This window comes from Bos indicus x Bos taurus, chromosome 17, assembly GCF_003369695.1.
Source record: "Bos indicus x Bos taurus breed Angus x Brahman F1 hybrid chromosome 17, Bos_hybrid_MaternalHap_v2.0, whole genome shotgun sequence".
NCBI classification, from domain to species: Eukaryota; Metazoa; Chordata; class Mammalia; order Artiodactyla; family Bovidae; genus Bos; species Bos indicus x Bos taurus.
In genome coordinates, this window is record NC_040092.1 from 26,617,755 (window position 1) to 26,642,488 (window position 24,734).

General features: G+C 48.4%; 1 protein-coding gene across 2 annotated transcripts in view; it reads left to right on the forward strand.

Annotated features, from left to right (window-relative positions):
* Positions 1-24,734, forward strand: part of ADGRD1 (adhesion G protein-coupled receptor D1) — a 176,253-nt gene that overhangs the window by 31,564 nt on the left and 119,955 nt on the right. For both annotated transcript variants that reach the window (XM_027567068.1, XM_027567069.1), the window contains 7 exons: positions 1,484-1,726; positions 4,648-4,712; positions 5,427-5,582; positions 8,752-8,811; positions 11,831-11,948; positions 13,183-13,293; positions 15,125-15,200. In XM_027567068.1, the coding sequence (XP_027422869.1) occupies positions 1,484-1,726; positions 4,648-4,712; positions 5,427-5,582; positions 8,752-8,811; positions 11,831-11,948; positions 13,183-13,293; positions 15,125-15,200 (829 nt within the window). The remainder of the gene's footprint in view (positions 1-1,483; positions 1,727-4,647; positions 4,713-5,426; positions 5,583-8,751; positions 8,812-11,830; positions 11,949-13,182; positions 13,294-15,124; positions 15,201-24,734) is intronic.

The window sequence follows — 24,734 nt, forward strand, 5'->3', positions numbered from 1 at the left end:
GTGTGAGCTTCTCATTGCGATGGCTTCTCTTGTTGGAGAGCACAGTCTCTAGGGCTCGTGGACTTCAATAGTTGCAGCATGTGGGTTCAGTAGTTTTGACCCAAGAGCTCTAAAACGCAGGCTCAATAGTCGTGGAGCATGGGCTCAGCTGCCCTATGCCATGTAGTGTCTTCCCAGACCAGAGATGGAACCCATGACCCCTGCATTGGCAGGTAGGTTCTTTAACCACTGGACCACCAGGGAAGTCCTGACAGTGATACTTTGGACCTATCTGGGATCCATGCTCTCCTGAGACTGAAGGTTAGAAAGTTGCCCAATCCTGAGCGAGAAGCCTGGGGTAACTGCTTATACATCCTATAAAGGGCCTATTTCAGCAGCAGGTCACTGGCTGCATCTGAACACTCACTACACAATGAAGTGAGGCTCTCTGTGGGGCCAACTGGTGTCAAAGTCTGGCGAAATTTCTTCTTGTGGGTCATTGTGGTTCTCATGCCAGAGCCATGAGTCACCACCAAGGCTCCTGATGAAGGGTCTAGAGGAGCCAGGAGTGGTCTGTCCTCCCCCAGGCTGCCATCACATGCTCAAGGTCAGGGCGGAGTTGGGTACCGGTGGCCTGAGGGCTGAATCAGGCTCTCAGGTATGTCTCACTGACCTGCCTGGGGGTGGCCTAGGCTGGATTAAAAAATATTTTTGAACAAGTTAATTTTTTAAAATAAGCTCTCCTTTTTAAAAGTTTGCTTCCCTGGTGGCTCAGACGTTAAAGCGTCTGCCTGGAATGTGGGAGACCCAGGTTCAATCCCTGGGTCGGGAAGATCCCCTGGAGAAGGAAATGGCAACCCACTCCAGTATTCTTGCCTGGAGAATCCCATGGAGGGAGGAGCCTGGTAGGCTACAGTCCATGGGGTCGAAAAGAGTCAGACAGGACTGGGGGAGTTCACTTCACTTTCACTTTCACTTTTTAAAAGTTTTTTAATTATTATTTTTTTGACATGTACACACTGGACTGACCATTAGTTGTTATTTTCATTTAACTTAAAATGGCAAAGGATATCTTTGAACAGGCTTCTGGGCTTTGGGGAGTGAGAGTAACTTCTTTCCTGAGCTCCTAAGACTGAGGGAAGTCAGATGTGTATTATGACCTGTGTGTGTGTGTTAGTTGCTCAGTTGTGTCCGACTCTTTGTGACCCCATGGACTGTAGGCCACCAGCCTTCTCTGTCCATGGAATTCTCCTGGCAAGAATACTGGAGTGGGTTGCTATTCCCTTCTTCAGAGAATCTTCCCAACCCAGGGATCGAATCCAGGTCTCCTGAATTGCAGGCAGCTTCTTTACCATCTGAGCCACCGGGGAAGCCCATATTATGACTTAGGACTCAACCAATGACCTACTATTGTAAGGGAGAGAAATGTGTATAAAACTAGGATAACCACTGAGTGTGGAGCTCGAACCCACGTCTTCAGAAGGGTGTGTCTGCTCTTTCCCAGGCCACTACTGGACTCACGTCCTGTTTACATGGAAGTCCGAGGAGGGCCTGAAAGTCTACGTCAACGGGACCCTGAGGACCTCAGACCCAAGTGGAAAAGCGTCTCCTGCCTACGGGGAGTCCAATGACAACCTCGTGCTGGACCTGACCAAGAACTACGAGAACAGAGCTTTTGACGAGTTCATCATCTGGGAACGGGCTCTGACACCGGATGAGATCGCCATGTACTTCACAGCTGCCATTGGTCAGTGAGAGGGGAGGGGCTGCAGGCCGGGTGTGACGTAAACACTGGGGGGCGGGGACTTTCCTATCTACCGCCCCTTTACCCGCAGCAGGTAGTTCTCTGCTCTCTCCTGCTGGGCTGTTGGTACTGCAGGGTGAATGCGTCCTGATCAGTTTTTTCTAGAACCCCTTCTCCCTAAGATGGAGGAATTCATAATTTACCAGAAACACACTGAAGCGAATATTCTCACGCTGGTCACCAGGGAATTTTTGAAGTTTGTGATAGATGGTTATGGAAAGTTTTGGGAAGCAAGTGTTCCCGGTCCATTTGATGCACAAATATTTGCCACATCCCTTCCGCGTGTCAAACTCACCCATGGACCCTCAGAGAGCACCCCTGCCCACCTCCGTTCCTGCTCAGCACAGAGCGGTGGTTCAGATCAGGGACCTGGTGGGCCGGCAGACCTGGTTTCAAAGTCTCATGCAACCACGATGAGCCGTGGGACTTGGTAAGTCACTTTGTTAAAAAAAATTGAGCTAAAATTCATGTAGTGTGAATGTCACCTTTTTACAGTACACGATTCAGTGGTACTTACTATGTCCACATGTTGTGCAACCATCCTCCCCAGAGAAACCCAGCCCCCATGAGCTGTCCTCCCCATTTCCTCCTCCCCTGCCCCTGGCAATCACTAACTTACCTTCTCTGTGGATTTACCTATCCTGGATAGTCCGTATAAATGGAGTCATATAATATGTGACCTTTTGTGGCTCAAGTGATGTCACTAGGGAATCTGTTTTGGACTTTGCCTTCTTTTGTTTTCTTGTGGTGCCAGGATGGCTGCCATTCCCTCCAGGAGCACATTCCTCCCCTCCCCACCGCCCTATCCCCACGAAACCTTAGCAGGAAACAAGGAGCTTCTTTTTTCTGTCATCCACTACAACCCGGCTGGCCATCACTGTTGTTGGCCCACACTGACCACGAACCAATTACTGTGGGTGGGGATGTGGAATATGCTGATTGGCTTAAGCCTGGCTCACAGGCCACCCCACTGAAATGGCAGTGAGGTCAGGGCTCCCCCCACCAGTCCCCCTCCAGAGCACAGTCAGGGCGCTGACCTCGGAGCCACTGTGCAAGCAAAACCAGCCTATATCCACAGCAGCCTCTGATGTCTCCATCGTTCACTGAGAAAACAGAATTCATTCCCTTTCACAGAGGTGACACAAGACAAAATATACCGTCCTTTAGGACGAAAAAGGATATCAATCGACAGCAGTTTATTGCCTAAGATTCCGAGATTTGTCACCTAGAGACCAAGATAGCATCTGTACTTGTGTTATTGAGAGTCTCAAACGACTCCTGCCTCCCCAGGAGCTTACTGTTTTAGCATCACTGGAAAGAGGCTTTAATGTTCCTGGCCCTTTTAGCTGTCACAGCAAAACCTGTCACCAGGACATCTCTGGCCTTAGGGATGTGGCCTGTCAGTCTCCTCATCCCCACCTCCACCCCACCTCTCCACCCCCCTGCTGCCACAGTGCAGTGTGTCAGGAAGTCCCTGCAACTGAATCATGTGTGTGTGTTCACCCTCACTCTTCACATTTGGGGAGGGCTCTGTGCGATTTTGGGAGACTGGAGAAGTGTTCTCTTAATACTTGTGTATCCCGGGGGCTTCAGGCCCTACCTTTACTGAACCAGAACTGGACTCAATCCCACATCACTTTGGGGATTTGGTTCTGAAGACAGAGGCCATGATGTAAATCCTGTATTGAAAAGTGTCCCTCAAAGACCCCTAAAGACCTGGTGTGGGGCTCCTGGACCATTACTTAGTCCAGCTCAGCTGGGTTCAGGGCAGCTGTGCTCAGACAACTGAGGCTGAAATCCAGCTGCTGTGGTGCTGTGCCCACAGGACAGGGTAGAACCTGTTCTTTGCATAAAGATCTGTCTGTACATGAAGCTGTGAGCTAGGCTGCAGGTGCCCAAAGGGAGAGCATTTCCCTGGGTGACCTGTCTGGAGGGGGCCCTTCTCCTAATCCCTTAGCTGGTGACAAACAGGCAGAAAACATTAAATCATGGCGCATGTTTTGTCTTGTTTCTTTTTGCCTGTGCTGGGTCTTCGTTGCTGTGCACGAACTCTCTCTGGTCGTGGTGAGTGGAGGCTACTCTTCCTTGCGGCGTGCAGGCTTCTCATTGTGGTGGTTTCTCTTGTTGCAGAGCAGGGGCTCTGGGCAAGAGGGCTTCAGGAGATGCAGCTCGAGCACTTAGTTGCCCTGTGGCATGGGGGAGCTTCCGAGACCAGGGGTTGAACCTGTGTCTCTTGCATTGCAAGGTGGATTCTTAACCACCGGACCACCAGGGAAGTCCCATGGCTACATCTTTGGTTTTGGATGTCTTTCTGATTGTGGGCATTCATAACTGACCACATGGGGTCTTTGAATAGAATCCTTGGGATGGGGGGGCTCAAGAAGATGGTCTCCCCACCACTGGACTGGGTTCCAGTGTCATCTTGCTGGATGGGAAGGGGCCAGGTTCCCTGTCTGTCCCAGCCCAGTGATTCACAACCCTCTGTATTTTATGTCTAACTAGTCCACAGGGTGATGGAAATCCATTTCTTTTGCTTTTTTATTTATTTGAAATTGGTGCAAGCTTGTATGAAATCATCTTTTTATATGATGTTTTGCCTGAAGGGTGTTTCCAAGCAATTTAGACTATAAATAGAAAAATAATTTGATCTGTGAAAATCCATACAATCTCCCCATTTGGCTGATTTATTACACTTTTATCTTTCCAGAAACATTCCTACTCACAGCGTTCTCAGTGTCTCTTAGTTTGTGTCTGAAACTGGTAGATTTTTGTTAAAAAAAAAACCGAACAGGCCTTCCTGAAGGTGAACGAAGTGACCATGTTTCAGTCCTTAATTAAGTATTATTATTATTTTTTTTTTCCAGGAGAGCAGCTTTCGCTGTCTTCAACACCACCCAGCTTCTCCGTGACACCCACAGTGAACACCATGGTGAGCAGATGTGTTTAGTTTTGCCCCCCATCTTGGTGATGTCTTTTTGCTTGGACTATGTGCCAGGAGAGTGGGGATCCCATTAGACTGACTGGCTCTGTCCTGGTAGCCAGCGTTAGCACTAATTCTTGATGCTCAACATGACTAAAGGGAAGACCCTTGGCTCCCCGTGACCTATAGCCTCAGGTGCCCACATGGAGTCAACAAGACTTACCAGGGATCACCCAACATGAGGCTGTTTCTTGGTGCACTTGGCACCATGACTGGAGAGCGAGAAGGAGGTGGCCTGGACACTTAGCTTCTCTCTGCACCATCTTCTTCTGATGTTTGAGGAAGGGTCCATTCCTTTAGAAAGTGTTCCCTTCTGATATGAGCATTTGTAATCAATCAATTTTCCTTCCATGAGAACTTTAATGTAATAGTGAAGGAACAGACTCTAGAACCACCTGTTTGGGTTCAAATCCCAGTTCTCTCATTTATTTCTGCATAAGCCTCTCCATGCTTAGTTTCATCTATCAATCGCGTGTGTATTTCACGAGGTTGTTGTAAGGATGAAACGTTAATATATGTTAAATGGTCACAAGAGCATATAGGAAGTGCTGTCATCATGATTATTATGGTGTGAGAAGTATGAGGCCCAAAGGACAGACTGAACTTCTGTAGACATCTTGGCTTTAGTTCTTAACAGGAACTCGTGTCACTGATTTCTTTCAGGCGCCCACCAATGCCTACCATCCCATCATAACCAACTTGACAGAGGAGAGGAAAAACTTCCGGCGTCCTGGAGTTGTTCTGAGTTACCTTCAAAATATGTCCCTCAGCTTACCCAATAAATCCCTCTCAGAGGAGACGGCATTCAACCTCACCAAGGTAAAGGCTATGTGATTTCTGTGCCTAGTCGATCAGGGATGGCAAACTGCCAGACCATGGCTGACAAGTGTGTCTTGTTTGACCTACATGGAGCTGAAAAAATCAGAAGCTTTTATATAGAAGCCTGGATTTCAGAATTCTCATGAATAGCCAGACGGCGTGGACTACACACTGTGTAGTCAGCTCTACACAGCTCGGTGGAACTTCCTTCAGATGAGACTCGACTCTTCATCTCCTTTTCCCAGTGTCCAGCCAGGCGGGCCTGTCTCTCCATCTGCCTGGTCCCTTCGCATGCCTAGTCGTTTCAGTCATGTCCAATTCTGTGACCCTATGGACTGCAACCCACCAGTTTCCTCTGTCTGTGGGATTCTCCAGGCAAGAATACTGGAGTGGGTTGCCAAAGCCCTCCTCCAGGGGATCTTCCTGACCCAGGGACCAAACCCAGGTCTCCTGCATTGCAGAAAAATTCTTTACTGTTTGAGCCACCAGGGGAGCTCCACTTGACCCCTGTAGGCATTTGAATTTGCAACTCTGGCTCTAAACTCTGCTACCTCCCTTGGCAACAGCTAGAATGCAGAGTTGGGTCTTTGGCAGATTTAGCCATGGGGTCATAGTGTGACCCCAATGCTGTGACACGTATCTCAATGGGAATTCCCAAAGTTATTGAAAACACTTAGTGAATGCACTGTGTATGGCATGAGAACCAAGGTACTTTCTCTTTACATTCTCCTTAAGATCTTTCCAGGTCAAGGTAGAGGAGGATGCTGGGCTTGTATGCGCCTGATAACTTCAATCTCAGCACAGGGCTCTTGGCTGCTGATATCCAGAGAAAAGGAATGTGAGACTATTATACTTCAAAAGTGTAGATAAGGGTTAAGAGCAGGATGTATAGGGTCTGATTGCTGGGCTGAACATCTCTCTGCTGGTTACTTACTGTGCACCCTTGGTCAAGTTACTTTATATCTCTGCCTCACTTTGCTCATCTGAGATATGGGGAGATAATAGTACTTACTTTATTGGGTTCTTAGAAGGCTCCTATGTGCATAGTATGACTCTGGCACTTTTTAAGAGTTCTCAATCCTTCCTGGTTTCCTTGCTGATGACAAACCCAAAGAAGCAGCCAAAGAAGCACGGGAAAGCATGTGTTCATTAAACAAGACGTCTTGATTTGCTAGGAGGCATTTGTCCCAGTAGCTCTCCTGCCCAGGTGAGAGAAGCAAGAGTAAGCCTTCTCAGATTTTGTTCATTCATTCATAGAATGTGGTAAGTTCTGGGGATCCAGGATGACCAAGAACTACTTCCTGCTTCCAAGAGGCTCAGGACTGAGAGGGTGAAGATGGACCATGGAGTCTGAAAAGTGTCCTGAGCTGCAGCCGCTCAGTGACTCTGGAGTCAGGCAAGCCTGGGTTTAACCCTTAGATCTACGCTGTTTTCAAGCCTCAGTTTCCAAGTCTGTGACATAGGGATACTTTGATGACCCAAGTCTGTCTCTGTTAGAATGGTTTTGGTTGCAAGTAAGCAGTAATATGACCAAGTATTGTTAAAATAGGGGCATTTAATTGCTTCACTCCAGGTTTGATTACTTCAGTCTTTCAGCAGGGATCTAGGTGGCAATTGCAGTTCCCTTGGCATTCTATTCTATTTCCAAGTGACTGAAATGGCTCCAAACACCACACCTCACTGACAAAGACCAGGAGGAAAAGGAAAGGCAGGGGGCACTTCTGTCTTTACAGGGCAGGAAATTCTTTCCCGTGGTTCCCCTGACATGACCATGCCTAGACCAATCACCAGCCAAGGGAACGGAACTGGCTTGGTGGCTCAGCCAATCATATGGAGAAATGGGCGGGGCCAAGACAGCCCTGTATAAGCACTTCCAGGCTTCCTGCAGGAAGTACTTCGGGTTCTTCAGTTGAGCTCAGTGGGTGGGAGTGAGGCTACCCAGAGGGAGGGTTGAGGCCCTTCTATAGTCTTGCAGGGATGTCTATATGGGAACATAAAATTCCATGCAAGTCTACACAGGAAACTGTTAAAGCTGGGTGATTTACTCTTTCAACTCCCCTGTTTCCCCTCAGATACATTGGACAGTGTCAGAGGTAGCAAAATCAAATGCATTCAGGAGCCAGAGGAACAAAGTAAATGGATATTAGGTCGGACAGACAAGAAAGAAGAGTAGAGACTGTGGCTCACCGGGAAGTACCCACCCATGGGGAGTAGCAGTGAGCTTCTAGAGAGCCTCCTGATTTTAACCATTATGTTTACTTCTTCTGATTTTGCAAGCAAAGCAAAAACCCAGAATTTTAAAATGGAATCTCACCCATTAAAAAAAAAGAAAAGTGGGCAGCTAACAAATTTAAAAGCAGTTGTGTACAAACCAAATAAAAGACCTTTATGAATCGGATGCAGCCTGTGGCTCATCAGTTTTAAACCTCTGGTGGGGGCCATGTGGGGATGGATACTTGACTCTGAGTGTCCTGTAGAGGAATCATGTGGATTTACCCCAAACCCCACCAATTGGGATTGAATGAGAAATAAAAATCTTTGGCATTCATTATCCAATTTTCCACGATGTTCTGACTTCTCACCACCAATAGTTGAACAAAAAAGTGAAAAGGAATTTCTTATGCTGGGTAATAAGGTGGCCATTAGCCACACGTGGCTCTTGAATACTGGAACTGTGGCCAGTTCAAATCTAAGTGTAAATACACACTGGAGCTCTAAAGTTTAGTGTAACAGATGAATGTAAAATATCAAACTGGTGATTCTTATATTGATTGCATGTTGAAGCGATATTTTAGCTATATTTGGCTAAGTAAAATATTAAAAAGTAATTTCACCTATTTTCTTTTAACTTTTAAAAATGTGGCCACTAGAAAATCTAAAACAAAAATTTGGCTTGCATTATATTTCTATTCAAATGAACTGCTCTAGATCAGGAGTCAGCGATGTAAATACTTGCCACTGACTAATGAGTGTCACCTGGAGCAAATAAGATACCATCTATCAAAGTGCTTTGTAAATATAACCTGATGCACTGATGAGAGCTATTTTCGTTTACTGCTGTATATATGCAAAACCCAGCCTGTGGTTGATGGAGATGAGAAAATGAAAGGTCTTATGATTTTGAGGCTTAAGAATATATGCTAAGCAGTGTCATCCTGTCTGCCTTTAGACTTTCTTAAACACCGTGGGAGAGGTTCTTCGTTTGCCCAGCTGGACTGCTGTATCAGAGGTAAGAGAAAAGAACATTTTGGTCTTCAGAAGTACCTTGGGAACCATTTTGTCTTCCTTGAAGTGGCATAAATATGGCCCAGTTCACATCTATAAGAGAAATGATGCATCTCTCAGTCATGAGATCTGGGATATTAGAGCTTATTTTGACAGGATATGTGATTAATTTTCAATGCTCTGTTTTCTCTGTGGATCAGAGCTCTGCAAACATCAGTACATGGTGCTGTCCTCAACACAGAGCAGGGAAATGGTTGGATTTCTTCATGAGGAATGTATGCTTGTTTATCATTTTAGTAGTTTTTTTTTTTTTTTACCATCACATTGTCATTGAATGATAATAAAACATATTTGATTAAAGATCACTGTATTAAGTGAGAAAAGTCAAACGTGTGACAATATACACTTCATGATTATGAATGATTATATGTAGAAATCAAAGCAGCTTCTCCTTTTCTCTGTACTCTAAAGAATTAGGAGAATGAAATGCTTTCTCTTTTCTTTTTAAAAATAACTTTCCTGATTTTACTTATTTAAGAAATAAAACAAGTGAATATGTTTGGAGTAGTTAGAAAATGCAGATAAATACATATAAAATAAAAATCACCTGAAATTCTCAGACTGAGTGATAATGATTTTTCATATTCTTATATATATGTAAAAGTGAAAGTGGAGTCGCTCAGTCTGTGTCTAGGGAGCATGTGTGCACGCTAAGTTGCTCATTCATGTCCGACTCTTTGCGACCCCATGGACTATAGCCTACCAGGCTCCTCCATCCATGGGATTTTCCAGGCAAGAGTACAGGAGTGTGTTGCCATTTCCTTCTCCAGGGGATCTTCCTGACCCAGGGATCGAAACTGGGTCTCCTGCATTGTAGGCAGATGCTTTTACCGTCTGAGCTACCAGGGAAGTCCTATATATATATACATATATATATATATACACACACACACACATATATATATATATATATGTATTTCTTACAATCTAGTTTTCAGTTCTCTTATATGTGTATAATAGAAATTTCTCTCTCTCTTTTTTGGCCACAACATGTGGTTTGTGGGATTTTAGTTCCCTGACCAGAGATTGAACCTGCACCCTTGGTAGTGAGAGCACAGAGTCTTAACCACTGGATTGCCAGGGAATTATATATAATTATATACAATTCTTATATGCATATATATTCTATAAATATGCTATCTGAATTTACCAGTTTCTCTTTATTTAGGATCTTTCCTAATGATGTTAAGCATTCTTCAGCAATGCTGTATAAGCAGGCTAGGTTAGGCTATGTCGCAGTAACAAATGGACTATCCATCCCAGTGGCTCCATGCAGTGGACATTTCGTTCTCACCCATGCCAAATATGATGTGAGCCCGGGGAGCCTCTTCTCTGCCCAGTGACCTGATTCCTGGCTCTGCCCATTTTCTGAGGCTACTGTTTCAACATGTGACTTCCTGAGTTGCCCAGCAGGGGTGGAGAAGCGGGGAAGAGGAGAACTCTTGACTGTCTTGCCTGGAAGGGCTGCAAGCACACCATTGTTTAAAGTACTCCTTCTCCTGAACTCCTATAATGTTTAAAACTTATCTGCCAGTTTGTGGCAGAATGACCTCTCCTTCTTATTATGAGTGAGATTGCTCCAAGATTTACACCTGAACTTTTTATTTGAACAGCTTCAAATAGAATGGGATGAGACTTCACAGTGGCAAAGGAAGAGAAAAACAGTCATGAACTTAAGATCAATATAATATTCCCTAGAAACAAATTCTGTTTTAAAAGACACAGTCCTCCAAAGTTGATGATTTCCAGGGGGACAGAACTGCCACCTAGAAAGCTCCCAGAAGATGGCCAAGAAGGACCTGAGCAAATATACTTTCAGCATCATTTCACATGAACTTTTTCTGAATGCTCTGCCACAAAATATGAATAATCATGAAACTATTCAGACTCAGGCAGGCTCTACTGTGCGTTAAAGGGAAGGTATGAATCAGCCATACCCAACAGAACTGCATGCCAGAAACACAGATTTTCATGTGCTTAACTGTGCTTGGCTGATTGAAGTCAGGCCATGGGCCTGAAAGGAAATATCTAAAATTGGCCTCCATGTTCTATTTCCAGCTCATTAGACTCTTATGGAGCATATGTTTGTGAGAGAACGCCTGGGACACTTAGCAACAGATGGATGCTTTTTTCAGAAGGGCGGGAAGGAGAGAGGGGTATGATGGCAGAGATTCACACACCACACCCTCAGGGGAACTGAGATGCCCCCTCCCTGCTAGACGTGTGTCTGAGGATAAGGAGCAATCAGCCCAGTCTGAGCGGGCTGCAGAGATACAAGGTGTCCTGGAGGGACTCCCTGCCTCCTTGGGGGCAGCGCCCACTAGGATCGCCTCTGCTTTGCGGACTCAGAGTGGAGAGGCCCTTGGAAAAAGGAAGAGACACACCAGGCTTGTCAGGGAGGCCAGGGGTGACTTGGGGTGCTGGCACCTCCAAAGTACCCTCCCCTTTGTGGAGATTAGGACAGAACTGCTGTCTTCATCCTGGAGGGTGTTGGGAGCAATGAGCCCCCTCCTCATGAAGCAGAAGAGGATGGAGTAGGGGGTGCAGATCAGAGAGATGCCAAGGTCCGCAGTGAGTTCAGAGTGGACCCAGGACCAGGTCCGGTTACCCTGTGTCTGAGTGTGGAAGCCTTGGAGCTGATGCTCTGGTGATGCTCTGGGGTCAACCTCAGCCAGTACTCACGTTGTGTGAGCTCTGCTGGGCTGGGTGACCTCAGCGGTCAGACCTCCGCGCCTGTGAAATGGGTCAGCGGTGTGACTGTTTCTCCTCTCATCTGGTCGTCGTGAGGCCAGAGCTTGGCCGGAAACATCACTCAGCCAATGCTGGGTGTCCTCCTTTGCAGGAATGTTGACAGTGAACTTGAAGCTTGATCTTGTGCGTTTGTGCGTTTGATGCCTCCGACTCATGCATGTGCTTAGTGAGCGCTATCTTCACGTCTCCTTCCTGTCGTGATGTTGTTTCAGGACAGCGCTGTGGTGCCGGGCTTGATAGACACCATCGACACCGTCATGAGCCACATAACTTACAACCTGCAGGCCAGCAAGCCCCAGGTCGCCATCGTGGGTTCCTCGTCCATGGCAGGTAGCTCGGCAGTGGGGGTGTGGGTGAGGCTGGCTGTGCGGCAGGCGAGGGCGGGTGGAAGCAGCGGGTGCAGGCAATGCCACCTGCTTGTTGAATTTTGCTGCACTCCTGCATTTTCTTCCGTGTGCCCAGGTACACACAAACCTCACATGCCATCAGTGGAGATGCTCCTCTTCATTGTCCTAAACTACATTGTCTGATGTGCAGTGACATTTTGGAGGAAGACAGAGTTAGCTCGGAACAACCATGCTCAGCTGGGATGTACACACAGGACCATGGGAGCCTTTGAGACTGACTTAAGGGCCAGATTCATCTCGGGTGACAACTGTCTCAGTGCAGGGCAGGAGATGAGCAGCAGCAGCCCCTGGAGTGTCTGTGGGGTACCAGGTTCCCTAGGGTCAGCTGCAGGTTTCTCCAAGATATTGGTCACATGGTCTCCTACAAGTGGACATCATGGTTCTTGATATTTTCAGAGTCTGTGTCTAGGGAGCATGTGTGCACGCTAAGTTGCTCATTCATGTCCGACTCTTTGCAACCCCATGGATTATAGCCTGCCAGATTTCACTGTCCATGGGAGTTTCCAGGCAAGAATACTGGACTGGGTTGCCATTTATTCCTCCACGGGATCTTCCTGACCCAGGGATCTGACCTGCATCTCCTGTGTTGGAAGGCGGGTTCTTTACCACTAGCGCCTCCCGGGAAACTTGGTACCCTAATACTTTATCACCAGAGCCACACTTCTGGAAAGGAAGCTTCATTCACTCACTTGGGTTGGCTTTAATGGGAGTTTGTCGGCTAAGGCAGGTCCCTCCATGTGGTGATGCTTTTGCCTCACTTAGAAGATGAATGTCATGGGCATTTCATTTTCCTGTGTTTTGTGGGGTCCCCAGTGAGGAGGAGGAGCCCCTCAGCACCAGGGTCTCCCTGCCAGATTGGATGCAGTCAGTGCTGAGGCATCTTAAGCTTAGGGGCTGCCCTGAGGGCAGAGGGGTCACCTCAGGCCAGGAGCCCCACCCACCCCCACACGCAGCGGGTGGCAGTCAGACAGGTCTGCCACATGGTCACAATTACTGCTCTGGACACTCATTTTTTAGGTTCTTATTTCCTAAAGGTAATTACGCTCCCCAGGAGAGCTCATTCTGTCAAAAAAAAGCAAAAGCAGATGGGATTTTACAGCCCAGTTTCCTGCCCTGGAGTTGACTGACTACAGCGTCCTCTCTCTGGCTTGTTTTAGACTTTTCAGTGGCCAGAATGCTCCCCAAGACCATGAATTCCTCCCACTACCGCTTCCCAGCCCGGGGGCAGAACTACATTGAGATCCCCCACGAGGCTTTCCACAGCCAAGGTGAGTGCAGCTTGGGACCCTTGCAGAGGGACTCAGCCTGTGAGCTGTGACCTGGCTGAGGGGCTGCCCCAGCCCTCCTCCCTGTTCCGATGGGGCCAGGTTTCCATGGTGGGAACACCATGTGTCATTGATGCTCCTGAGATGTCTTCATAATGCAGACTACAATCCAGCCTTGTGCACTGGGACTGAGGAGGCAGGCTGGCAATCTGCACTCTACACTTGCTCACTGGAGGATTCTTAGTGGACCATGAGCTGATGTGGCCACCTCCCCTCCCTGCTGGGGTGGCCTCTGGCTGGGTGGCTGGGTGAGGGATTTTATCTGCTCAGGAGTCTGGGGTTCTCCTCCTGGGAAGCTGAAGTCAAGGATAGTGATGGGACAGCAGCCAAGGTGATCTCAATTACTCTCTAGGGGGACCCAGGTGGCTCTGGCCATTTTTGCTATCATGACTGTCCCCCTGCCCCTTGAAAGATGACTGTGCCTCTGCAGGCATGTCACTCTGTCCCAGGGACCTTGGGAAGTCAAGGGGGTTGTAGATTCTCAGCACCTGACCATCTGGCCACGCTCTTCCCATTCTGCCTTCAAGACTGAGGACCAGTCTGGGTGGTGGTCCCCTCTCCAGCTCGGGGCTCTCACTCCCCAGCCCTTGGGAGCTGACCTCTGCTCCCTGTACCCTCTAGTTTGCTTTGTGAAGGGTGCTCAGGGATGTCGGGGTGTCCTGCTTTCAGGGGACTGTCCTCCCACACTCGGAGTGAATTGTAGAAGGGAGAGGTCCAGGGGCAATGCCAAGGTTGACCTAATGCATACCACTGCACGTGGGGTCTCATCTCATGTGCCCGCATGACTGTTAGAAATCCCCAGTTTTTCAGAATCAGCAAGATCACAGCCTCGTGTGGTCTGCCCACATGGAAACTTCTCACACTTGGCAGTAGAACTAACTGGTCACAAGCACCCACTCCGTGGCTGAAATTCCTGGGCTCGAATCCCAGTTCAGCCACTCAACTGGGCAAGTTACTGAACCTGCCTGGCCTCCGTTTCCTCATCTGTGACTTAGGGGACAGTCTTAGTATCTGCCCCAATATTTTGTGGTGAGCATTAGAAGAGACAGCTCTTACACCAGTACCTGGCCCATCGTAAATGTGACGTGAATTGTTAATATATATTCCTGAAATTTCAACACACTCAACAGATATCCTGAAGAACTCAGGAAGCATTGTGGGACTTGCTCCTCTCAACTTCCTATTAAGCTAGCAGAGGGAGGTAACAGAATGGATGATTCCTGTTTCCAAGTTGGAATAGCACAGAGAGGTGGGACCCAGCAGAAGGAGTGCCAGGTGTCTGGGTGACTTGTAAATCCTGCATCCGCTGCCTCACTGGAGTGCTGAGATTGCTGTAAATACTGCAAGCACAGATAGCCCCTGACATACGCTCATGGCTGCAGTGCTATTGCCTGGCACCGCCAACCACAGCTCGACCGGGCTCTGCCTTCAGAGGCGCGTGGTGTTCCTGGAATGTCTCCCCGCCCACCCACCCACTCTCCGCCAAGAGTTGTAGCATCTATGTGTCCAGAGCTGGCTCGGGGCAGAGCAGGGAGTGGTTGCCATGGTTGCATTCACAGTTGAAGGGTGGAGTGGAATCCCTTCTCAAACTCTGTCCTCGTAGTCAGTTCTGCCCCTGAATGTCCCTCCCCTTGCCCTTGAGGAGCTGCTGGGTTCCCAGGTCTGAGGTCTACACTGTGTGTTGCTGGGCAAGCACTTTTGATGGGGGCTTTGTGTTTCTCTTGTTTATCACTGGGGATGCTGACAGGTGTCTGGTCGTCTGCTCTTTCCCCAGCCTGGACCACCATCGTGGGGCTTCTCTACCATTCGGTGCACTATTACTTGAGCAACATCCAGCCGGCCAGCACCAAGTGAGTTTCTGGGGGCCATGTAGCATGGAGTGGGGAGGTGGTGCCTGTTTGCTGGGTAGCAGATCACTGGGACACCCCCACCTCCCTGCCACCAGAGGCTCATGCAGTATTGTTATCAGAGAACTTGTGGTGCCAGTGCCTGGTGCTTCTCTGTTCGAGCAAAAGAAGAAGATGCAGGGATGCCTACACTGGGGCTTCAGCAAGCCTCAGGGGCCTGGGCTGATAGTGCAGTGGTCAGGAGCACCGGCTGAGTGACCATTCCACCTGGAACTGTGTGACCTTGGACAAGTCAGTTAACCCCTCTGAGCCTCAGTTTCCACTTTTGTAGAATGGGAAACGAGCAGCACATGCCTACATCAGTCAAGACTGTGTTGGATATAACAGCTTAGACAGAAGGGAACTGAGGGCTCATGGGACTAAGAAGGGCAGGAGTAGTCAGCTTCGAGCATGGCTGGATCCAGGGACCCAGAAGATGGTGCTTTGACCTGGTCTTTCCTTTCCCTGCCTCTGCTCTCCTCCATGTCAACTCATTTCCTGGCAAGCCCCTTCATAGAGGCATTGCTGGCTCCCGTAGATTCAGACCCACATGGGTTTGGGTCCTGAGATCTCAAGAAGGAAAGTAATTGTCTTTCATGAATGAAAAGTCAGTTTCATTAGAAATCTAGGGAAGATTGTGATTGGCCAACTTGGGTCACGTGCCCATCCTGGCCCCAGTCATGGCGGGAGAGGATCCTGCTCTCTCATTGGCCAGGTCTGTTCACATGACCTTCTAGGATTTGGGGGTGGATCAGCTGTACTGAGACCACAGGGAGGGGCTGGTTCCCCCAGCAAAGATTAGGCGTGGGACCTGTTCCTCCCTTTCAAGGGGTCCCTTGGAGGGGACAGGGAAGCAGAGCCTAGGGCCAGGGCAGAGAAATTGCCAATGAGGTATGAACCCAAGAGCCCAAGGGGCCCATTTGTACAGTTAATGTTTGGAAGGCAAAGCCGTTTCTGTTGGCCGCAGATCCGCCCTAGACAGGGGCCCTGCAGAGGGCAGCAGGCAGGCTCTGGTCCATCTGTCTTCCCGGGTGTCTGGCACAGCGCCCGGCCCAGAGTGGAGGCTCTGAAAAGGTTCCTGGAGACAGAGCTGTGCATCTCAGAGGGAGCCGCGCAGCGCCTCCACCCCTGGCCCCGACGAGGCCCCGTTTGGCTGCCCTGCGAGGACCACGCCTGGAAGAGCTGATAGTATGAGAGAGCGTGTTCCTGCAAGCTCACTATCTCTGCTGATGGGAAGGCGCTGCGGGGGCGGGTTTCAGACACTGGTGCCGCTGCTGGGTATTTGGAGGCCTGTGTGATGGAAAGCAGGCAGCTATTTTTAACCGCCTACAGATAAACGAGAAATGATAAATACTTTCTAATGATGCAAATAGTCCTGTTATCGTGGGCTCTCTCAGAGGAAGACTCTTGTCCCATCTGATACCAGGGACCAGCTCTTGGTACAAAACCCTAGGCTAGGCCTGGGGGAAGCAGGCAGTCGTGGTTTCGCTGACTTGGAGGGAAGCCTTGTTCTGGGCGTGATTGCCGGGGAAAGCCTGCAGGTTGTCGGGTTCACTTTTAACCTGGCACCCTGGGTGTGCTTTCCAGAATTCTTCAGGAAAGTCACAAACGAAGCAACCCGCTTTCCTCGGAAATATGCCCTCTAGACTATTTGAGGGAAATTTCTCCAAACCCAAGAGTATGAATGAATAGTGGACCCAGCCTTAGCCCCAATTTATATATTTACCTCTCTCACTGCTGAAGGTTCAGACTGAAACAGACTTTTCAGTGAAATCGATAAAAATGTATATTCCCGGGGATGGCCAAATCCTTCTGTGGGTTGGAGTAAGGGTGTGGGGAGGACCATGTTTATACCACATCTGCAGCGCCCCTCATCCTTGGAAAAGGGGACAAAGGCAGAACTGAGGGTTACACACGGAGAAGGCGATGGCACCCCACTCCAGTACTCTTGCCTGGAAAATCCATGGACAGAGGACCCTGGTCGGCTGCAGTCCATGGGGTCGCTAAGAGTCGGACACGACTGAGCGATTTCACTTTCACTTTTCACTTTCATGCATCAGAGAAGGAAATGGCAACCCACTCCAGTATTCTTGCCTGGAGAGTCCTAGGGACGGGGGAGCCTGGTGGGCTGCCTTCTATGGGGTTGCACAGAGTCGGACATGACTGAAGCAGCAGCAGCAGCAGAGGGTTACACATGGCAGTGGGTACTCTGATTCACTGTGACCAGAAACACACTCTCTCTGGGTGTTGGCAAAGTTTTGCATAAAGGTCCAGATGGTTAATATTTTTGGCTTTACCTGCTATACTGTTTCTGTCACATCTGCTGTGTAAAGGCAGCCCTGGACAATACATAAAGAAATGAGGGTGGCTGAGTGCCAATAAATCTTATTTACAAGGCCAGGCAGTGCCTATGGTTTGCACAGCCCTGGTGGACACTGTTGTATCAGTGCTGGCCGCAGGGACAGGGACAAGGCTAAGTCTGCCCTGCTGTGGGGAGTCGAACCCCATTCTTAAAGCTTGACCACCAGGTGTGATTATCCTCCATCCTAAGCAGGGGTCTCCAACCTCCAGGATCTACTGCCTGATGATCTGAGGTAGAGCTGATGTAATAATAATATAAAGTGAACAATAAATGTAATACACTTGAATTATTCCAAGACTGTCCCTTAACCCCACCCCTTGTTCATGGAAAAATTGTCTTCTACAAAACTGTTCCCTGGTGCCAAAAATCTGATCCTAAGGGGTCCAACCCTCCCATCCCTCTCCTACTCTCGCTGCCCAGGGGTCTCCAGGCAGGACTCCCTGGAGCCTCAGGACCCAGGGCGCCATGATCTGCTCTCACACCCTCTGCAAGTTGTGGGCTGGGAGACTGACACAGGCAAAGAACCCCCCAACTCACAGCCCTCTACCCACTGAAACATGGACCTCTGAACTCTGCCAGCAATGAATACAAGTGTTCAGTTATTTTCCTGAAGTCAAAACAGAATGATTTTATGATGATGACCACTTATTTTTCAGGTGTTGGGTCTTCAGTTCTAAGGTTAACACGTGATGCAAAGATGTCTTGTTGTCAACATTAACCTCAGAAAGAATCACCCTGTGGGCTCATCAAGTGTGGTCCCTATATTTGTTGTCTTAGCTCCTGTAGCACAAGGTGGCACAGGGGTGATGCCAGCTGTGGTTCACACGCAGACTTGGAGCCAGGCTCCTGGCTTTTTACTCCCGGTCGGCCACCCCGCCCAGCTGGTGAACTTGACACAAGCCTGGTGGTCTCTCTGCCTGCTTGCTTCTTTCTAAGATAGGACGGTTGTCCTGATTTCTGAGGACTTCTGTGAGCTCTGAGTTAATGGTTTAAGTAAAGCTTGGTGCCCTTGAACATATGTAAGCTCTTCCTTTGTCATTGCATAAGATGCTTGGCTGTTCTCCCATTCTCTGCCTTTAAGATAATTATCAAATTCCATGCACAATTAAAAGCAGATTAGTGCAATCGCCTTGATAATGTTCTGGTGTTCCCACTTGCTTGCACAGCTGACGTCATTCCACTTTGGTTTTGTGTGTTATTACCCTCACACATTTATGTTTTTTGGGTGTGAGGTTGAAAGGATGTGGTGGAATCGTGACATCCTTTAAACCTGCCTGGGGTGTGGAGTCAGCACATGAGATTAATGGGATAGGAGGGTGACAGGGCTGGATGGGCTCTTCCCCCAACCTGTCCTCTGTTGACCATTCAGGCCCCACTGATGTCTGCCCTGGGGCAATGACTGACCATCCACAGGTCCTGGATGGGGGTGTCCTTTGTCCCTGCATGGGCCTGGACACAAGGGATCCTCTGAGGTCCCTGTCTCTGGCCCAATAGTGATGAGAAATGTTCAGTTCATCTGCCATGTGGGCAGCTGGGACAGCTGTTCCTTCAAACCAGCGATCTGAGCTGGACAGGGCGCAGAGTCACCTGCTCCTCCTCCATAGATGGGCCTGGGACTCAGAAGGGATGGAACTCCTTGACTTCAGGGCTGGGACTCGGGCCTCTGGATTTCAGCCTCTCAGTGATGGACTCACTTGTGCTTCAGAAGGATATGTTCCAGGGGGTAGACTTTAACTTTAATGTCTGCATTTCTTTTTACTTTTAATGCTATATGTTTTCATTTATTTTTGGCCATGCTGTGAGGCATGTGGGAGCTCCCCGGCCAGGAATTGAACCCTTGTGCCCTGCATTGGAAGCATGGTGTCTTAACTGCTGGTCCTCCAGGGAATTCCCGTCTTCACATCTTTGTAAAGCCAAGCCATCCAGGTAGAAGGAAGGACAGGGTCAGAATCACCGTGTAGCAGCCCTCGGTATAGCAACTGATTCGGGCAGTCATCCTCAATGCTGACACCCCTGGGCGAGGGATTGTGTGGAGACAGGGTTCTTCCCTGTTGTCCCACAAGGTACCTGTTAATCACTATGTGAGAACATCCTGGAGAGCAGAGACCGCTTTAGTCAAGGGGTTATGCTCAGTCTCACAGGCATTGGGGCAGGCTGATGTACTGCATCCCCCGATAGGAGGCAGTGGCAAGAGTCATCTTGCCCCCAGATGCTCGGCCTGATGCTCCCCATGAAGAAACAGTCAAGGGCTGTTTCGTAAAGCCTCGGTTTGGACTGTCACACGTACATGCAGTGGAAGCAGTGACAGGAGCAGGGCCTGTTCCAGGTCAGAGGGGACTGGGAGGACATGGTGACTAAATGGATGCTGCCCCTTCCTTGACAGGAAAGCAGAGCTCTGACAGACACCCTGGGGACACTGAGGACGCTGGACTGTGGACCGGGCACCAGATCACGGGTTGAAGCTGGGTCAGATTTCTGAGCGTGGTGATGGATAGGGTGGTTATGTAGGAGGCAGTCTTTATTTTTAGAAGATACACTTAAAGTATTTAGAGGTGGAGTGTCATGATGTACTTTCTGATGATTCAGCAAAAAGAAGGGGGGGGGGGGGTGTGTGTGTGTGTGTGAGAGAGAGAGAGAGAGATGCCAGACAAAGCAAAAATGGCAGAATGGTAGGAGCTGGGAATCTAGGTGCACTGTTTCTAGCATTTTCTGTTGGCATGACTCTTGCAATGCAAGGTTTGGAGGGGAGGGTCCTGGTTGGGGCAGAGATTCTGGTTCTTGCCATTGTCTCTTGAGAGGCCCCACTGAACTACTTTATTATATATTGGCTGTGCTGAATTTTCACTGCTGTGTGGGCTTTTTCTCCAGTTGCAGCGCATGGGCTTCTCGTGGCAGTGGCTTCTCTTGTTGGGGAGCATGGGCTCAAGGCCACGGGAGCACAATAGTTGCTTGCAGCATGTGGGATCCTCCAAGATCAGGGATCCAACCTGTGTCTCCAGCATTGGCAGGCAGATTCTTTATCACTGAAACACCAGGGAACTGCTTCTAGATACCAAGAACTTAGTGACTAAGCCACCTGAGCACCACGGAGGTCAGGTCCACCATCCTGGTGGGTGCTCTCTTTTTTGGTCTGTCAGTCAGAGGCTTCTCATACCACTTGAGAATTCTCCCAAGTCTCTCCAAGGCTCTCCCCCATGCCTCCATGTGCAGCATCTTTCAGATCTTTCAGGAGGTTTAAGTTTCCTTTGCTTAGCATTTCCTGTCCCCTCACTGCTCCCTCAAGCATCAGTGAGAATGCAGCTCTGATAGAGGATGGAGATAGACTCTGGAGTGAGCAGGACACCATGTTTGAGCAGGAACTTGCTAGAAAAGGAGTTCATTTACTATGGGATATTTCCAGTTTTACTTTTTGTATTAAATCTCCCTGTACAACCTGGTTTACCTGTTGCTGTTGTTCAGTCGGTCAGTCATGTCCAACTCTTTGCGACCCTATGGACTGCAGCACACCAAGCTTCCCTGTCCTTCACCATCTCCTAGAGTTTGCTCAAACTCATGTCCATTGATTCAGTGATGCTATCCAACCATCTCATCCTCTGTCACCCACTTCTCCTCCTGTCCTTGATCTTTCCCAGCATCAGGCTCTTTTCCAATGAATTGGCTCTTAACATCAGGTGGCCAAAGTATTGGAGCTTCTGCTTCAGCCCCAGTCTTTCCAATGAATATTCAGGGTTGATTTCCTTTAGGATTGACTGGTTTGATCTTCTTGCTGTCCATGGGACTCTCAAGAATCTTCTCCAGCACCACAATCCAAAAGCATCAGTTCTTTGGCGCTCAGCCTTCTGGTTCACCTGTGGGGCCCTCGTACTTGGAGTGGTCTTTTAATGAGACTGCTTTTTCTTGTTCCACGCATGCTGATTTCTCTTGCTTGAGGACCAGAACTCATCTCTCCATGTGCTTGGGTATTCTGCTTGCAGATTTCAGAGTTCCCAGATCTGCCCTAGAGATCCTGAACTCTTCCATCCTCTCTATGCTTTCTTTCTTTTTTTAATTTTTAAATTTTTGCAATGTTGTGTTGGTTTCTATTGTACAACAACTTGAGTCAGACATACACGTATCCCCTCCCTGTGGAGTTTCCCTCCCCTCTCCCATCCCATCCCACAGAGCACCAGACTGGGCTGCCTGCGTTACACGGCAGCGTCTCAGCAGTTCCCCGCCTTGCACATGACAGTGTACCTATGTTCATGCTGCTTTCTCCATTTGTTCCACTCTCTCCCCCCCACCCATGGCGTCCATGTGCACAGGTCCATTCTCTGCATCTGTGTCTCCATTCCTTCCTGCAAATAGGCTCCTCAACACCATTTTTCTAGATTCCATATATATGTGTTAATACATGATATTTGTTTTTCTCTTTCTGACTTACTTTGCTCTGTATAACAGGCTCTAGTTTCATCCACCTCACTAGAACTGACTCAAATCCATTCTTTTTTATGGCTGAGTAATATTCCACTGTATATATGTACCACATCTTCTTTATCCATTCATCTGTTAATGGACATCTAGGTTGCTTCCATGTCTTGACTATTGTAAACGGTGTGCAATGAACACTGGGGTACATGTGTCTTTTGGAATTGTGGTTTCCTCAGGGTATATCGGAGAAGGCAATGGCACCCCACTCCAGTACTCTTGCCTGGAAAATCCCATGGATGGAGGAGCCTGGTGGGCTGCAGTCCATGGGGTCACTAAGAGTCGGACACGACTGAGCAACTTCACTTTCACTTTTCTCTTTCATGCATTGGAGAAGGAAATGGCAACCCACTTCAGTGTTCTTGCCTGAAGAATCCCAGGGACGGCGGAGCCTGGTGGGCTTCCGTCTATGGGGTCACACAGAGTCGGACATAACTGAAGCGACTTAGCTTAGCTTAGCTTAGCTTAGCTTAGCAGGGTATATGCCAGTAGTAGGATTCCTGGGCTGTATGGTAGATTTATTCCTAGTTTTTCAAGGAATCTCCATACTGTTCTCCATAATGGCCATATCCATTTACATTCCCACCAACAGTGTAGGAGAGTTCCTTTTTCTCCACATCCTCTCCAGCATTTATTTTTTGTAGATTTTCTGATGATGGCCATTCTGACTGGTGTGAGATGATACCTCACTATAGTTTTAATTTGCATTTCTCTGGTAATTAGGGATGTTGACAGTCTTTTCATGTGTTTATTGGCCATCTGTATGTCTTCTTTGGAGAAATGTCTATTTAGGTCTTCTGCCCATCTTTGGATTGGACTTTTTGCTTTTCTGATACTGAGCTATGTGAGCTGCTTATATATATTCTGGAGATTAATCCTTTGTCAGTTGTTTCTTTTGCAGTTGTTTTCTCCCATTCTGAGGGTTGTCTGAACCTTGTTTATTGTTTCTTTTGTTGTGCAAGATTCCTCCTTGACCCACCTCCTAGAGTCATGGAAATAAAAACAAAATAAACAAATGGGACCTCTCCACGTGTAATCTCAGGCACAGATGACCAGCAGAGGGGTCGTGGCTCAAATGTGCTGAAATATGTGAGGGTGCAGGCTGGACTTTGGCCCATGTCAGTCAGGTCCCCAGCAGGACCAGATGGTAATTTGGGGGAAGTTAGAAGGCGAGGCCATTTGCCAGGCTGTGCTCAGGGTGTGCTCCCTACTATCAAGGATAGAGTAATAACAGGAGGGCTTCCCAGGTGGCTCAGTAAAGGGGGTAAAGAATCTGCCTGCCAATGCAGGAGACTCAGGTTTGATCCGTGAGTTGGGAAGATCCTCTGGGGGAGGGCATGGCAACCCACTCCAGTATTCTTGCCCAGAGAATCCCATGGACATAAGAACCTGGCGGGCTACAGGCCATGGGGTCACAAAAGAGTCCACACGACTTAATGACTAAACAACAACATAATAACAGGAAGTGTTCTCAGAAGGAGGGAGTGGGGCACGATGCTGCCACTCTGGGCTGATGGGGTCTGGAGAACACAGTTCCTAGGACAAAGATGCAGGGCTGTGGGGATGGGCACCATGCCCTTTTTGTGACCCCACAAAAACAGTGCTATCTGGGTCTCACTCTCCTCTCCGACTGGCTCTGATTTCCTGTGGATGCTGCCATTGGCTGAACGCCCCAAAGCAGAGGGCAGGGCCTGTACAGGGGGGTGCAACCATGTGGCCCCGACTCCCGGGACTGTCTTCTTTGCCATTTCTCCCCTGGCATCTAGAATGAGCCTGTTTTCTTATTCAGGAAGGCCCCCAAGCCCTGGTACAGTCAATTCCAAAGTGACAGATAATCCAGTCTCCAAGTGTTACTGCTCCCCAGATAACAGGTTAAAATAAAAGAAAATCAAGCCTGGATCAGATTTATGAAGACAAAGGAAAACCCTTATTAAAACTGGAGGTACCAGAGAGATTAAATGAAGTCATAAAAAAACCCTCTTTTTATTATGAAAAAAAATCGAACATCTGTAAAAACAAAAGAGACGGTCATCACCGGGTTACAACCGGGACCACCCACGGCCGTTTGGGCTTCCTCTGCCCACCCCGCTCCCTCACCCTGGCCCCACCAATTATTTTGAGGCAAATCTCTGACATCATGTAGTTTCATCTGTAAATATTTAGTCTCTATTTTTAAAAGACAAAGACTTTTAAAAATACAGAATGAACTCCATGCCATTATCCCATCTAAAAAGTAAACAGTAATTTCTTAGTCCATCTGATGTCTTGTGATTGTCGACTTGGGTGGTGGTGTTGGGATGGTGGGCTCCTCCTGGCTCAGCCACCATGGACCCCGACCTGGGCCTCTCTGCAGGGCAAACTCAGCCAGAAGGAAAGGCTCCCTGGCTGCATGAGCAGTGAGTCACTGGAGACCATCAGTGTAAACCCATCTGTATTGGGAAATTGTGCTTTTCCAGATTAAAAATGCTCCTAAGGGCACAGTGTAGACTGTTGAGTCTGATATCAGTTCCTGCCCTCAAAGGCAATGTTTACTAGGCTGCATTTGGCTGAATCCATGTGTTCCTGGGGCCAAATCCAGGAATCCACTCTGGATTTGCACTGTGTTTATGGAGAGAAGATTCTCCATAGGTTTTCCATTTTTTACATGTTTTTCTTAAGATTTTGATCTAAGT